The 15,772-nt window shown below is 55.1% G+C and overlaps 1 protein-coding gene across 1 annotated transcript; it reads right to left on the bottom strand.

Annotated features, from left to right (window-relative positions):
• Positions 1-18: 18 nt before the first annotated feature.
• Positions 19-15,561, bottom strand: NPAS1 (neuronal PAS domain protein 1). Its single transcript, XM_033129498.1, has 12 exons — positions 15,452-15,561; positions 14,231-14,429; positions 13,566-13,801; positions 7,286-7,359; positions 6,931-7,020; positions 5,310-5,484; positions 3,802-3,917; positions 3,412-3,569; positions 2,779-2,885; positions 2,114-2,261; positions 1,194-1,288; positions 19-653 (listed from the first exon to the last, which is right to left on the bottom strand). Exons 2-12 carry the CDS (start codon positions 14,350-14,352, stop codon positions 211-213), a joined length of 1,764 nt encoding a protein of 587 aa, XP_032985389.1. The 5' UTR covers positions 14,353-14,429; positions 15,452-15,561; the 3' UTR covers positions 19-210.
• Positions 15,562-15,772: the final 211 nt, after the last annotated feature.

The raw sequence follows: 15,772 nt of genomic DNA, 5'->3' as shown, positions 1-15,772 counted from the left end.
CAGATGGCGTGGGAGGTGAAGAAGACAGGTGGAGATAACTAAGAAGGAAGGAGAGAGGAGTTCCAGGGTCCCTTGAGACTGAGCCACAGACTGGCAGCAGGACTTTAATTCTCAAAGAGCGCCAATGGAGCTGCGAGTCCTGTCCCTTGCCCCCTTGGTGATCTGTCCCCATCCCCCAGGGTCCAGCTCTGTATGTGGCTCTCTCAGTCCTCAGTCCCCCTTCCGCTGCATCCTGGTGCCTGTGGGCCCTGGGTAGGGCAGGCCCAGCGTTGGGTAGAAGGCCTGTGGGAGGGTGGGGCCCGGGCCCAGCCTCTGCAGATGCGGGTACATGAGGCCCAGCTCCGTGGGGCCGTAGCGGATGGTGCCAGGTGTGCACAGGCCCCGCACAACAGGGGGCAGGAAGCCTGTGTGCAGCACGGAAGGTGGAGGGTCCCCAGGAGGCACCAGGCCCCATGGCCGCATGAGGTCCTGCTTTAGGGACCCCTCCCGGATGACGGAAGTGAACTCCGGCCGTGGTGGGGCTGGATGGACAGCTGTCTCCTCGTCCTCGCTGTCCTCTGGGTCTTTTGTCTCCCCCGGGCCAGGCTCCACTTTGATGCGTTTGCCCCGGATGTGGGGGGCCTCCTGTTTCCCTTCCGCAGGAGGCACGAGCTCTGGAAGATGTTGAAGGGCGCTGTTTGTGTGCGTCCTAGCCCTCAGTCTTCCCATCTGTGCAATGAAGCTGAGCTCAGTGAGGCTCCGCTGGGGTGGTTTTTGTCCCCCAAAGGACATTTGGAAGTGACTGGAGATAGTTTTGGTTATCACAGCTAGGCAGGAGGGTGCTTCTGGCATCTGGTGGTTAGAGGCCCAGGATGCTAAATGCCCTACAATGCACAGGACAGTCTCCCAAACAAAGAATTACCTGACCCAAATGGCAGTAGAGCAGAGATTGAGAAACCCACTTTAGACCGAGGCAGACAGAACTTCCCTCGATGCCAGAAGTATGCCAAATCTGCACCATCCAACACATTGGCCACTGGCCACGTATAGCTACTGAGCCCTTGAAATGGGGCAAATATGACTGAGGACCTGAATTTTTAGTTTTAATTTTAATGTAAATAGCCACTTGTGGTTAGTGGCTTCCGGACTGGACAGCGCAGTCCCCAGGGGTCGCTCTGAGCCTCCCAGGGGTTGGAGTGGGAGGTGGGGCTCACCTGTGGGCTCTGGCTCTGGGCTGGACATGTCCTCACAGGCCACTCTGGCTGGAAGCTGGAAGGCATCCAGAGGTATCTGGCCACCCTCAGCTTGGCTGGGACGAGACAGGTGGTGTTAGGAGCCAGGGGTCCTGCATGAGAGCAGACTCCCTCCTGCTCCCCAGTCTTGTGACTGTGGCTTTCCCCTCCGTCTCAGTGTAGAACCCCACCCCCCAGTGAATGTAGTGTCCCTATCCCAAGGCACTTAGGCCTCATGATTGGACCCCCAAACTCCAAGTTGTCTCTTAGCTCTGCTTGGCCCCGTCTCCCGAGGCCAGACCTGTACAGCCCGTGACCCTTGGATGTCACCACCTAGGTATCCCCCAGATACCTCATGCGCATCTGACCTCAGTGTCTTCCTTCTGAGCTGCTGTTCCTCTCAAGGCCCCAGATCTAGGCCCAGCAAAGCCAGAGACCTGGGCGACAGCAGATGGCCGCCTCTGTCCTCTACCTGCATTGCTCGGTGTTTCCCAGGACCTGTCCCAGCCTCCTCCCTGGTCTCCTTGGTCTTGTCTCTCAGACCTCCCACTTCACAGTACCCAGAGGGGTCTTTCCAAAAAGCAGACTTGACTCCTCCAGCTTTAAACTCTGCCATGGCTCCCCAGTGCCCCCAGGCTCAGGTCCAGACCGTCAGCCTAGGCCTGAGGCCATTTCAGACCTGCCTCCCTAGCAGATACTGTCACCCCCTTCCCTCTGTGTCCTGCAGCAAGGGCATTTCACCTCCAAGCCTTTGCTCTCTCGTTTCCCCTTTTCTCAACCCCCTCCAGGCTTGTTCCCTTCTAGGCTGCCCCTGAAGAGCTCCCACCCTGAGGTGCGAAGAGACAGCAGAGGCTTCTGGAGGGGGTTCCAGCCCCCATGGGATGGGTGGGGGCAACCCTCACCTGAGCACGTAGCTGACCCAGAGCACGTGGCGCTCCCCAGGGCTCTTCCCACTCACAGCCACGGTGGCCACAGACTGCAGCCACACAAAGCCCCCAGCACGCTGCAGCCACCGGTAGTACCCAGTCATCACCTGTCCTTTGTCCAGCACTGGGCCCAGCCCAAGGGCCGAAGGGATGGGAAGAGATGGGGTGGGGTGGAGGGGTGAGACAAAGACGGGAGGACGGGAAGAGACAGATGGACAGGAGAGGCAGAGACGGAGAGAGGTGGACAGGGAGGTGGGCAGAGAGGAGAGAGGGAGACGGGTGCAGAGAGACGGGGAGACAGGTACACAGATGGGAGACACAGTGTCGGGAGCAGAAAGGGTGAGACAGTGGGGAGAAAAAGGCAAAAGTACAGAGGGAAACAGAATCAGAAAGACCCCGAGGTAAGCAGCATCGCGGCGCCTGGATCTTAAAGCGGGGCTCAGAGGCCCCACAGCTGCCCTACTCCCACCCCACATCTGAGCTGTTGTTCAGAGCCTCCTTGCTCCTCTTCTCTGCTGAGTTGAGCCCCTGGAGTTGGCAACAGGATGGACTGTGGTAACCCAGAAGCAGGACTTCCAGGGAGCGGGGCATTGGGGGTACTCAGCTCTGGGGTGCAGGTAGGCAGGGGTAGGGGTTCTCACAGTCCAGGTGGCTTTGGCGGATCCTGGTTGCATCCTGTCCGTGGACAAACTGGTAGCAACTGCGGCCCACAAGCTCTGAGGGCCCCAGGTCCATGTGGTCGCTGACTCTGAGGGCGAAAGGGGAGGGCCCGAGGCCATGGGGCGGGGAAAAGAGGCGGGGTTGGCTCTGGAATCACCTCGGGTTCCCACCCTTACTCTGGAGTGCTTGGAGCCTCAGTTTTCCCCTCTATGAAACTGGTGTAATCATAGTGTCCCCGCTAGAGTGGCTCTGGGCATTCAAGCAGATGGCACTCCAGAGGCGCCCAGTGAGGGGACTATTTCACGATTTCATTTTTCCCCACTTTATGGTGCAGGAGTGGATGAGGGACCAGAGAGGCCAGGGAGAAATGGGATCAGGGAGGGGCGGAGCTCTGCCCAGGCCACGCCCCCTTGGGCACCATCAGAACAGTACCTCCCCCATTCCCCGAGGCCACGCCCTGACCTCCACACCTTGGCTCCCTTCTTCCAGTTACCCCTGCCCTCTGCTGCTCTTCAGGCTCCCCGCAGGCTCCCCAGTGCCCCCCAGTGTCCCAGCCCACATCCCCAGCTCTCTTGTGCGCTCCCATTGGCCTGCTTCAGCACCACCCCCGGTACCTGCTCTCACAAGCAAGGATGGTGAGACCCAGGCTGAGACGGAAGACTATCATGTGTCCGTGTAGTGGAAACTCAGCCAGTGGGGCTGGGGGCAACGTGTGGCCGAGGGCCACGAGGCCCAGAGCGCGGGCCCGAAGGCGACCAGTCACGTGGATAACCTGCAGGTGGTGGGCGTGGTTGGAGGCGTGGCTAAGCGGGATGGAGGGGCTAAGTGGGGCGGGGCGGTAACCCTTAGGAGGACCTTAACCCCACTGCCAGGCCTGGCTCTGGCGGTCACCCACAGGCGCTGGGGCACAGGGACACAACTAGCAGGAATACAGGAGCGCTCCCCGGGCAGGCAAAGGGAGGTGGGAATCAAGAGACCGGGTCAAAGAATTCATTCACACCCACCTTGTATCCAGAGGCCTTGACATGCAGTCCCCGCTTGGTGAGGGTGGATTTCATGCGGATGAAGAAGGAGAGCTCCTGGGCCCTGGAGGAGGGGGTTACCTCGGTGGGGCTGGTCTCTGGGATGGACAATGAGGAAGGTTATGGAATCCTTGGGAGGAAACACACACAGGCCATCCCCATCCCCTACAGGGCTAGGCAGACACAGGATCATGACCACAGCCAGAGACTCACCTAACGGTTCTACAAGTTCACTGACATCATATTCCCCTCTGAGCAGCAGCCAGCTGGGTCTTTCTAAAGCTCAGCTCTGACCCTGTTCTTCCCCTATCCTGAAGCTGCCATGGCTCCCTAGGACCCTTGAGAGAAAACCCAGCTCCTCATCAAGGCCTAAAACTTTGGCAAGAACTGCCTCCTGCTGCTGACACCATCTCTAACTACAACCTCCAGGTCTCAGGTCAGACATCTCCTCCTCCAGGAAGCCCTCCCTGACCCCTAGTCTGGGTCAGACACCCTTCTGGGGTCTCCCATTCCAGGCTTGCCCACTCTGGGCCCTCACTGTCTGGGAATGAGTCAGTATCCCTCACTGCATTGTGAGCCCTGGGAGGGTGGCATTGGGAGTGTTGTCACAACTGTCTCCCCAGCCCTGCCCAGCACAGGGCTGGCACAGAGCAGGGACTCAGGGTATAGCAATAGATAAGACTCACAATTACAAATTATTCTATAAACCCCTATGACGCAGTCATAAATATGCTCACATCCAGATGACCCTGTGCCTCAAACTTCGATGTAACCATAATCACAGTCCCCAACAGTCCTGCGTGTCACAAACATCTCCCCAAAATTCCAAGCACTGCTGACAACTCACATGTGTTTGGTGTAAAGCAAGCCCCATATAAGAAAATCTTATTTACAAGAAAGTTAACCTCAGTCCTTCAACATCTCAGAGCTAAAAGGAACTTTCAGGGTAATCTCCAACACCCTCCCTCCCCAACATGGGGTGGAATTTTCCAGTGGAGAGAGGGTTAGAAGACAGACCCTGGAGCCTGACAAACCTGGGCTGGAGTCCAGCTCAACCACTTAACAGCGGTGTGACCTAGGACAATTAACCTCTCTGTGCTGTGCCTCAGTTTCCTCCTCTGTAAAATGGAGAGTAATAGTTGCTGCTTTGTGGGATTGTGGTTAGAAGTCAATCAGGTTATGTACTTGGAAGCACGGCACATATAAAAGCCCAATAAGCGTGCGTTGTTATTATTTACCAAAGCCTGGTTCCATCTGTCACCCATAGACAGCCAGCAGCCAGAGGAGTCTTTCTAAAGTTCAAATCCTGGGGATCCAGGCATTCTTAGGGAGCCGAGTCTTGCTGCCCCAGCTTAGATTCTGATTCATTTTACAAAAATTTACTTTGCACAACCCTAATGAGAGTGGGTTTTGTATGCATGAAACAGCTGCATACAGTGTACCTGGTGTCCCCTGATCAGGCCTCATTCTTTGGGGGCCCTTAGAATTACCTATCTCAGAGGTATCCACAAGCGAGGAGGAAGATGAGGAAGAGGATGATGAGGAAGGGACGGAGGGCGGGGTGGGAGGCCCGGGGGTCCTGGCCCGCAGCCCCAGTTGCTCCAGCACTTCAGAGTGGTCCCCAGGATGGATGTAGTCGAAGACGCTGCTGCCCGTCAGCTCCACCTGCCGGCGAAGGAAGGGAATGCAGGGTCGGGTGAGGCGCGCGCAGTCATTCGCCTGCCGGTTCAGCCTCAGGTTCACTCCCCTGCATGCAGGAGCGCTTCATGCCAGTCTTGTGTTTTTATTAGAATTTAAAAAAAAAAAGAACATTTTTAAGGAGGAAACAAACCCAGGGTTTTCCCGTGCCTTCCCACTTAAAAGCCAGTGATTACTAAGGACTTTCTGCCCCTGCTTATTCTATTAAGCTCTATTAAGAAGCTCTATTAAGAAGGTTGGGATTAAGGGGTGGGGGGGGAGGGTCATAGCCTCCAATTTACAGCAAACAACTGTATCCTGAAATGAGTCACAGGATGTCCCAGCAGGCCTGGGACTCAAGATACATACAGTGAAATGGTTTTCAAACTCTTTAAAGAGATCCTTTTAATCAGACATTCAATTCACCACCACCCCAAATCTCTTGCATGAGTCCCGTTCTCTTCACATTTCCCCAGTCCAGGCCCCGATCTTCTCCCTGCTGTGCTCCTGGCCCCAGCGCCCTCATTGGTCTTCTGGCCTTCAGTCCCCACTCAGATACCACTCCGTAAGTTACTCATCTGACCATGGGCCGCCTCCTCTCAGAAACCTCCCACGTTTTCTACTGCCCCTGAGCTTGGGGTCACATGCTTCCCTCTATCCCTCATCCCTCTGAACTCCTCCTCGCCTGACACCCTCCCCACACCAGCTTCAAGCTTTTGCTCACTCTCCTTCCCTCTCCTTGTCCATATTCCCTTCCTTCAGGGTCTTCCTCCTCTAGAAATCAACAACTCACTGAAAAACTGCTCACGAAGGCCAAATACCAACACACTGAATTTTCTAAATTTACCATTTGCCCAAATTTTTCTGAAAATGATAAAAATTTATAGCAATTTGTATTGAATGGATTGGCAAGACCTAAGATGCCACAAGGAGCCAAGATTCCAGGGAAGGGAGCTTTCGGCTTCTCCTTGCCCTCTTTTGCCCTTCCAGCCGCCAGCTGCAGGAGCTAAGGTGGAAATGGTGGGCTGAGATGAAGAAAAAACACAAGCCAGTCACCGAAAATGCCACAGAAAACCTTCCAGAGCTGGCAAAACCCAAACCCTTCCAATCCAGATTGCTGTAATCCTTCAAAATTGTTAAGAAACAAGTTTTGGTAAATATGGTGCATTTGGCCATCGCTCATTGGCAAACTGATCTTTCTGCTAATTTGCTTTCTTCAAATTGACCTGTGACTTTGATAACCCTCCTCTGGCTATGAGAAGGAGCTGTGTCGGGTGCCATGCGGGGTTCCAAGGAACACACTTTGGGAACCTCAGATCCAGTCCATTTTTTTCATGCTTGGATGGTAAGGCCAGGAGAAAGGAAGGACATGCAGTGGACTGCCAAGGGAGGTGGGGGTGAGCCAGTCCAGGCCGCCTACTGTGAGCCCCTTACCTGTGAGAGACCCAGATAAATGGAGACAGTCTCTGAGATGTAGAGAAACTTCCCTTCCTGGTTCAAGGCAAATACGAAGCCATCCAGGGACTAGAGTAGGGAGACAGGGAAGTGGGAGAGGAGGGCCTGGCATCTGTAAGAGGTTCTGAAATCTGATCTCCACCTAGGATGGATTATTTTGGAGGCGGCAGGGCTTTGGTGGTGCTCCGAAGCGGTAGGCAGGAGAGGGAGCCCCACCATTCCACCTCCCGGACCCGGTTCTTCCCTTGGGGTGGATGCTGGAGAAAAGGGTGTTGTTTTCCGCAGGCTGCCAGCAGGTGGCAGCAAGGAGCGGCGGGCAGGGAAGGGGCCTCACCTGCAAGATGTGTCCTCCCAGGTGCTGCTCAAAGACTTCGGAAACCTGCGCCACAGGGCCCCTGTGACCTGGGGCTGCGGGCAGAGGGAGGGGTGAGGCTGGGGACTGTGGTCTTGCTGACCCTGGCCTTCTGTGCAGGACCCCAGGAAACTAGGCTGCAAATCTCTTTCCCCCACCATCCCACAGCCATCTTGGGGGTACTGTAAGGCCCTGAGCTCTGTGGGGGAGAGGCTTGGGATGAGGGGAGGAGTGATAGGGACACAGGTGGGCTGGACAGACAGAGAGACAGAGACACACAGAGACAGACGCCAGGGGATGCAGAAGGGATCCATTCATTCATTCATTCATTCATTCAGCGAGCTCTCCCTGAGCATCAATTGTGCAGCCAGGCTCTGTGCTGGGCAGTGCTGGGAACACAGAGGTGACCTGGACAGCCCAGTCCTGCCCTCACGGGTCACCCAGGCCAGGGGCACCTAAACAAGTAAAACAAACTAAGAAATATAGAATTATCATTTGTGGCCATGAAGAATTGAATAGGTGGTGTGAAATGGGTGTTTGAGCTCAGACCTGAAGGATGAGGAGGCAGAGAAGAGACCGAAAGGGAGAGCGAGAGAGATATTGAGAGACAAAGACACAGAGAGAAAAATGGACAGAGAGATACCAAGGAATAGAGATAAAGACATTACAACTCAACAACAAAAGGACAAACAACCCAATTCAAAAACGGGCAAAGGACTTGAATAGACATTTCTCCAAACAAGATATACAAATAACCAATAAGCACATGAAAAGATGCTTAAAATAATTAGTCATTAGAAAAATGCAAATCAAAATCATAATGAGAGACCACACCCAACAGGATGGCTAGGAAAAACAAAATACAACAGAAAATAAGTGTTGGTGAGGATGTGGAGAAAATGGAACCCCCGTGCATTGCTGGTGAGTATGTAAATGGTGCAGCGACTGTGGAAAAGAGTCTGGCAGTTCCTCAATACGTTAAGCCTATGAGGAGAATTTCCATCTGACCCAGCGTTTCCACTTAGGCATATACTCAAAAGAATGAAAAACGTCTCCTAACAAATACCCATACGTGAATGTTCATAACAGCAGTATTCTTAACTGTCAAAAAGTGGAAACAAGCCAAACGTCCCATAGCTGATGGATAAATAAAACGTGCTATATTCAGACAGTGGAATAGTACTCAGCCATAAAAAGGAATGAAGCACTGATCCGTGCTGCGACATGGGTGACCCTTGAAAACACTAGGCTCAGTGAAAGGAGCCAGACATGAGAGGTCATATATTGTATGATTCTGTTTATCTGAAATGTTCAAAATAGACAAATCCATAGAGACAGAAAGCAGAATAGTGGTTGCCAGGGGCTGGAATAGGGGGTGGGGGTGACTGCTAATGGGTACAGGGGTTTTGGGGGGTGATGAAAATGTTCTGGAACTAGACAGAAGTGATGGCTGCCCCACATTGTGAAAGTACTAAGTGCTACTAAATTGTGTACTTTAAAGTGGTGGATTTCATGTTATATAAATTTTACCTCAATAAACTTTTTGACAGAGCTAGGAGCAAGACTCCCCACAAGGAGCCCCGTGGTTAAACTGGGGAACAAGACAAAGGATTCGGTGACTTTGAGGGTTCCCAAGCACTTGGCTCCTGCAAGGCTAAGGATCCAGGTCTCGCATCCAGCCACAGGGTTGCCTCTCCCAGGCTGTGTGCTTTGGGACCAGTCTCTTCACCTCTCTGTGCCTCAGTTTCCTCTTCTGTCAAGTGGATTTGCTAAGAGCATGACCCTCACAGGCTGGTTCAGCATTCAATTAGCTTAAGGAACTTCTAGAAAAGGCCTAACACGGCCTGGCCCACACAGCAGGTGTTCCCAAACACGGATCCACAATGAGTATTAATAGTGTGATTACTATTGTTATTTCCATACCACCAAAACACTAGAGGGAAAACCCCTCTCCCTCCTCCCAATCAGGGCTCAGCACCCCCAGCTCTGCCCCCAGGCCCCAAATGTCTAAGCCATGCCTCCTTTTCTCAGGAGCTCACACAATATCTTCCCGCTATTACATCCTTTTTTCACCCCTGCCTGGAGCTCCAGGAACAATAACTGGGTGGGTGGGGGGAGTGATTAATGGGGATCCCTCCCCCGAGATGCTGTATGAACCAGCCGGGTGACAGGCGGGAACAATGCTGTCTGCTAATTGTCGCAATCTTCCCCTGTCATTTTTGCTAATTCCTTCATTTTCCCTCTCGCAGGATCAGCCCAGGTCAGACTGAACGGCTGCAATTAACAGCGTTAATGGGCACGTCGGGATGGGGGGGTGGAGGGGGAGGGCTCAGCCACTGGCTGTTGCCCCAAAACACCAGGCCTGTCCCCTGGGACAGGGAGCCCTGGGGTCTGTCCTTATCACTGACATGCGTTTTATTACCCCAGGCTCTTCCTCTCCAAACCCCCCAACTCCCCAACTCCTCTCCTGTGTCCCCTCTTCTCCTCCCCAAATGCCTCACCTCCCCTGTCCTCCAAATCGAGCAGGTGGCTCTTCATTACTCCCAGATCTGCCCCCTCCTCAAGTCCAAACCCTAACCGTCACTCACTCATTCAACAAACATTTGCTGAGTTTCTTATTGGAGCCTGACTCTGCTGGAGAAGACAAACTGTCCCTGTCGTTGTCATCCCCTACACAGACTGGGCACTGAGGGCCTCTCCCAGGCCTTAGGGGTTCCCTCTTCACATACCATTCTTGACTGTCCTCAGGGATTTGCTGCCACGGTAGTGGGGAAAAGATCTGGGACTTCATTACCCTTTGGAGGTCTGAGAGAGGGAATCATCCCACCATAATCAGAGTGCGTGGGCCTGAGGGCTGTGGGGGGAAGGGGTGGCATTTCTGCCCCTACTTTCCTCAGCCACATCTGTAAAATGGGTCCAGTGATAGAGCACAATAGTTTCACGCATGTAAGCTGCACACAGCTAGCACACAGTAGGTACCTACCACTATTCCCAAGTCCTGCCACTATTTTTATCAGTATTACTATGGATAACCTGGGGTACCTCTACCCTTCCAGGTAGTTCCTTGCTGTGCACCTTGACCCTCTTCTTTCTCTCATACCCATCTCCATTTTCTGCAAGTCCCGTGGGCTGTACCCTCACTGCATCACATGGATCCGACCACCCGTCACCCCACAGCTCCCACCCTGGTCTCGCTGACCCATCTCTTGCCTGGACCACTGCACTCACCTCCTCACTGGGCTCCCTGCTCCCACCCACAGCCACTACCTCCATGGCTCCCTTCTTACTTGGGGTAACGAAGTCCTCACACATGAGGCCCTGCAGGACCTGACCCCTGCTGGCCACTCCTTGCCTCAGTTATTCCTCTCCAGACTTCCTCAAACCAGCAAGCTGATTCTAACCTGCCTTAGGGCCTTTGCACATGCTGTTCCTGCCTGGATGGCTCTTCTTGTAGCTTTTCATAGCTTGCTCCCTCACCTCCTGCCAGTCTCAGCTCAAAGGTCACTTCCTCAGAGAGGCCATGTCTGACCTGTGAATTAAGATGCCATCCTTCCTTCCCTCACTCCATTCCAGTCACCGGACTGTGGACATGACCCCTTACTGTGTCCCAGGCACTATTCTAGACTCAGAGAGCAAGGTGCCATGGGGGGAGAGACACACAATAAACAAGAGAAGTAAGAAATCTCTAGTGCCATATGATGATAAGAAGAAATAAGTCAAGAAAGGAAGACAAGGAGTGCTGGGAGGGGTGTCATTTGTAATAGAGTGGTCAGGGAAGGCATTACCGAAGAGCTGACATTCAGAAAGAAGGGAATTCCTGGTGGAGGGCAGAGCAAGTGTAAAGGCCCTGAGATGAGACCATGCTTCTCTGAAAAACAGCAAGGTGGCCAGTGTGTGTGTTTTTGGGTGGGTGGGGGGTGCTGAAGAGGTGAGAGGAGAAGAAGATGAGATCAGAAGGTGGGAGCCAGGGGACCTACCATGCAGGATTTGTAGGCCCACCCTTGAGGGCAGGGACTTTGTCTTGTTCCCTGCTGTGTTTCCAACATCTAGACCAGTGCCTGGTACAGGTACAGGGAAGGTGTTCAGTGGGGGTTTGTTGACTGAATGACCAATGCTGATATGAGAGTAAGGCTATCTTCTCCCCAGACTCGGAGGCCCAGGGCTAGACTTTAACCTCTGTTGTCCCATTTTACAGATGGCAGAGTGAGGCCCAGAGAAAGGCTGAGACCTGAATGGGAGGACCCATCCCTGGAGACCTACAAATATGCCAAATATGGTTGAAAATGTGGACTCTGGAGCCAGGCCTCCAAGTTTGCCTCAGCAGGGCCTCTTCCTGGCTGTGTGACTTTGAGCAAACAGCTTCAGCAATCTGGGTCTCAGTTTTCCACTTTTATAGAATGAGAATTATAGCATGGCCTCCCACCTAAGACTTTGAGAGGATTAAGCAAGTTAATCTGTATACACTGCGCAGCATGTATTGTATATTATTATTATTATTGAGGACATGGGAACCCCTTCCTTTTGGGAGAGTGACACACAGTGCTTTACTCTCTAACTTCTACTGAAATGCTGTCCTCAGTTTCCCCATCTGAATTACAGAAGCAGGCACTTGGCCTCTTCTTGGGAACCCTGCAGAGCAGGAGATGCTCCCCCAATTTCCTAATTTTGGGGGTATTGGAGGGAGTCCATGCAGTTTCTCCCGCCGAATTCCAGCATACAGGCCCGGGGAGCTAAAGAAGTTGGGGGTCTGCCGCCTCAGTGCCGAGACTTCAGCGAGCCCCTGCCCCTCGACTTGCCCATCCAGGCAATGGGGGGCGGGTTGGACGCCAGCGAGGCTCTCTCAGCTCCCTCCCCCTCTCCCGCAAGCTCGGGGACAATAGACAAGATGTTTATCCCCCGATGGCGCACATGTTGTTCGCGGTAATGACAGTAATCAGAGGCTCTAATGCCGCATTCTCTCGGCGCCAGTCAATTCGCCTAATTACCGCCTGGGAAGCCGGATTATTTAAATTTAAATGGTGATTTATTGCGAGCTTAATCAATGCTATTTTCTCTCCCCCCTCCCCCCGGGACCAGGGCAGGAGGGGAATTGGAGCCCCCCCACCCTAAGGACTCCCGTTCTTCTGGGGCGGGGGAGTAGCCTGGGGTGCCCTGTCCCTGTCACCTGAGACCTCAGATTAACACGATTCACTGTCTTCTATATGAATTCACTGTCTGTCTATACGAATAAAGCAGTAATACATAAAACAGAAGTAATAATAACGTCACTTCCATATATTTCAATAATAAAGTCTAAATAATAATAAAAGCAGGCATCTATCTATCTATCTATATCTGTTTTTATATATTCTATGTTTACATGTTATAGATTCTATTTCTTTGATTATTTTGTTATTGTGTCTTGACCACTAGGATGTCAGCCTGTCCAGCGCGGGGACTTGTATCTAGTCTATTTCCTGATGGATCCCTAGGGCTCAGAACAGTAGCAGGTACATAGTAGATGCTCAATAAACCACATGCGCCCCAACAACCCTGCAGAGTCACCATTGATAACATTAGTCGCCACATACTGATGGCTTACCCTCTGCCAGGGATGTTCAGGTTCTTTACACATATTACCTGGTTGATCCTCTCCTCAGCCCTCAGGCACAGGTTTCACCATGATTCCCATTACACAAATGAGGCACAGAGAGGTGCAGTGACCTGCCCAGGGTCACAATGCTGGGGAGTGGCGGAGTAGGGAAGGGACCCAGGCGAGTCTTTTTGAAGCTCACCATCTTACCTGCCATATTATACTGTCTCCCTCCCACTATCCCAAACTGGGAATTCTGACTGCAGAGTCCCTGTGTACCCCCTGGTGCCCCTCAGGTCTGGGTGTGGGGGATCTCTTGCCCATTAGTGGATGGGAGGCCCAGTCTGGGTCCTCTCTGTCCCACCCACGGAGCTGTGGGTCTCCTTTGTGATACATCTCCTCTAAAGAATAGCATTTACTAGTATGATCCCTGGTGTTGCCAGATCCCTTGATGAGGCCAGAATTCGTGAAATCTTCCCTACCTCGTGTGCCGTTTTACAGATGAATAAACTGAAGCTTGGAGGGTAGAAGCCACCTGATACGGGCACATAAAAGGTCTGTCTGACTCCAAACCCCATGCTCCCTCTGGGTCAAGTTGCTGGGCGAGGGCCGGCAGGCACCTGAGAGTCCAGCTTCTCTGCCCCTCACGGAAGATGTTGGGACCCCCGCTCCCCGCGCATGCGCACTCACCGAGGCCGGCCGGGGGCCTGGCGGCCCGCAGCCCCCAGGGCGGCGCCCCCAATGCGGCGAAGCGGCGCAGGCGGAGGTAGGTGACGCTGAGCCGCACGATGGACGCCTTGTCCAGCTGGCTCGAGATGGCTCCTGGCAGCGGGAGCAGCTTGGCCAGCTCAAAGAACTCCAGGTTCTCCTTTCCACGGCGCGAGCGCGCGGCGTTACGGGACTTCTCTTTGCGCTGCGCCTGCAAGCTGGACGGGCGGCGCGGAGGAGGCGTCAGCGGAGGTCCGGAGGTCAGGGGTGCGGGGTTCGGGGGATGGGGGAAACCCCGCTTCCTGGGGCCTCGGAGATGGAATGGGACCTTGGAAGTGGATTCAACACTCTGGAAGTGAGGGCAGAACCTGAGCGTGAATTCTACTCTCGGCCGTGGGAACAGAACCTGGGGTGTAGATGATGGGGGGAAGGAGGAAGAAGAGGGGAAAGATGAGGAATGTTGGGTACGAATTATGAGGTAGGGGTTGAGAACACCACACGATGGTGGTGGATTTCAAAACCATGGCTGAGCAGCGCAGGCAGGGTAACAAATTCTAGCCTCAGGGGGCGGGGCAGAAGTGAGTGTGAATTCTCCCGGAACATCTCCTTGGGGCGGGGCGAGGCCCGAGGGGCGGGGCTTTGCTCACCAGGGTCCAGGCGGGGCCTTGACCATAAGCCCCGGCAGAAAGTCCCACGGGACGCTGCCACCACGACCTGCCCCGCATTTGACCTCGCCTCTGCCGCCACTGCTGGGATAGGGGGCCGCCATCTCCGCCGGGACTCTCTCAGGCGGGCTCAGAGCAGCCTGCGGGACTCGAGACCCGCGTCTTCTGCCGCGGGAAGGGGCTGCAGGCAGCGCTCAGTGCAGTAGGGCTCCCCCCCTCCCCGCCCCGGGAGACCCGTTAGGGAAACTAAGGTCCGCGCGGGTCCCAGGGTATCAGCAAGGAGCTGGAACTGGATGATGCCTCGGTTTCCTCAACCTGGAGTCCCCGGTACGGAGCCTGCAGCTCTCACCCTTCCGGGACCCAGGCGAGGCTGAGGGTGAGGACGTGCCCCGCCGCCGCCTCCCCCGCGCCGCCCGCCAGCTCGCCCGCCTCACGCCCGCGCCGGGCCGGCTCCCGCATACCAATAGGCGCACGCGGCGCGCATACGGATCGGACCGGCCCGCGCGCTGCGTGCCAAGCATGCCCAAACCCGGCGGGGGGGCGGGCGCCTTGCCGCGGGGATCCTACCCCCGGAGCCCTCTGCCCTGGGGATCCGCCCTCCAAGCCCGTCCAAGGAGTCCGATTCCCCGTATCGTCGTGCGCCTATTTCCTGGGCTGGGGTAGAGGAGGCAGGGGGGCAGAGGGCAGGGACCCCACCCCATGTTCTACCCAGGGACCACCCCCTAGCCCCTTGAGGTGGCGCCACGTGTGCGGACCACCAAATCTCTGCAACCACAACTTCCTCCCTGAATATGCGGGCGTGCGAGCCCCAGCCCCGACGCAGCGGCCAGAGCTTCAGCCTGAGGTAGCCCTCAGGATGGATCCGACAGCCGGGGCCCAGGTGTCCTGGTTTCCAGGTCCCTCAGAACCAGGAACGTGTTCAATTAGGTCTTCATTCCTCCAGGATTCCCCCCACGCACCCCAGTATCCACACCTCCCCCAACCCTCCCCAATCAGGTGTCCAGATGCCCCAGCCCCCTACTTCTCCAGGAACCAAACATCCTCGTACCCCTTCCCCCAGCCTCACGGATACAGGCGTTCGGATATCCTAGCCCCCAGGACACTGGAGTTCCGGCTCCCTATTCCTCCAACACCCAGGAGTTCCCGTCCCCTCATGCCAGCCAGCAGGCGTCCCCTACCCGCAGGACCCTCAGCCTCCTTTACCTGGCCGCAGGGCGGGCTCCGGGCGCGGCGTGGGGCCGGCCGGGCGGCGCAGAGGGGCGGCCCCATAGACCACAGGGCGGGCCGGGCTCGGTGGGGCGCGGGCTGTGGCGCTAGGCTCTCATCGCCCACCGCGGCCTCGCAGACTTGGAGACGAGGGGACAAGGCTGGCGGGAGGGGGCGGGGTCTGCCAGAGCCCCTCCCATCGAGTCTCCGCCCCCTTGGTCCAGCCCAGCTCCAGCCCCTCAGGCCTTTTCTGTGGTAGGAGGTTCCCTGCAATCGGGGGTTCGGCCCTTTCCCACCAGAACGAGAACCTCGGAGTCA

This window comes from Rhinolophus ferrumequinum, chromosome 15, assembly GCF_004115265.2.
Source record: "Rhinolophus ferrumequinum isolate MPI-CBG mRhiFer1 chromosome 15, mRhiFer1_v1.p, whole genome shotgun sequence".
NCBI classification, from domain to species: domain Eukaryota; kingdom Metazoa; phylum Chordata; class Mammalia; order Chiroptera; family Rhinolophidae; genus Rhinolophus; species Rhinolophus ferrumequinum.
The sequence above is the reverse complement of the archived record's forward strand: the minus strand, read 5'-3'. Positions and strand labels throughout refer to the sequence as shown.

Bases quoted from the DNA above. Each gene is read 5' to 3' on its own strand.
- NPAS1 (XM_033129498.1), bottom strand. From the start codon at position 14,352: ATGGCGGCCCCCTATCCCAGCAGTGGCGGCAGAGGCGAGGTCAAATGC. The intron at 7,021-7,285 runs GTGAGGCCCCTT...TCCCTACTCTAG, and splicing joins TGGGAGGACACATCTTGCAG to TCCCTGGATGGCTTCGTATT. The intron at 2,262-2,778 runs GTGAGAACCCCT...GGCTGGGCCCAG, and splicing joins CCGCCAAAGCCACCTGGACT to TGCTGGACAAAGGACAGGTG.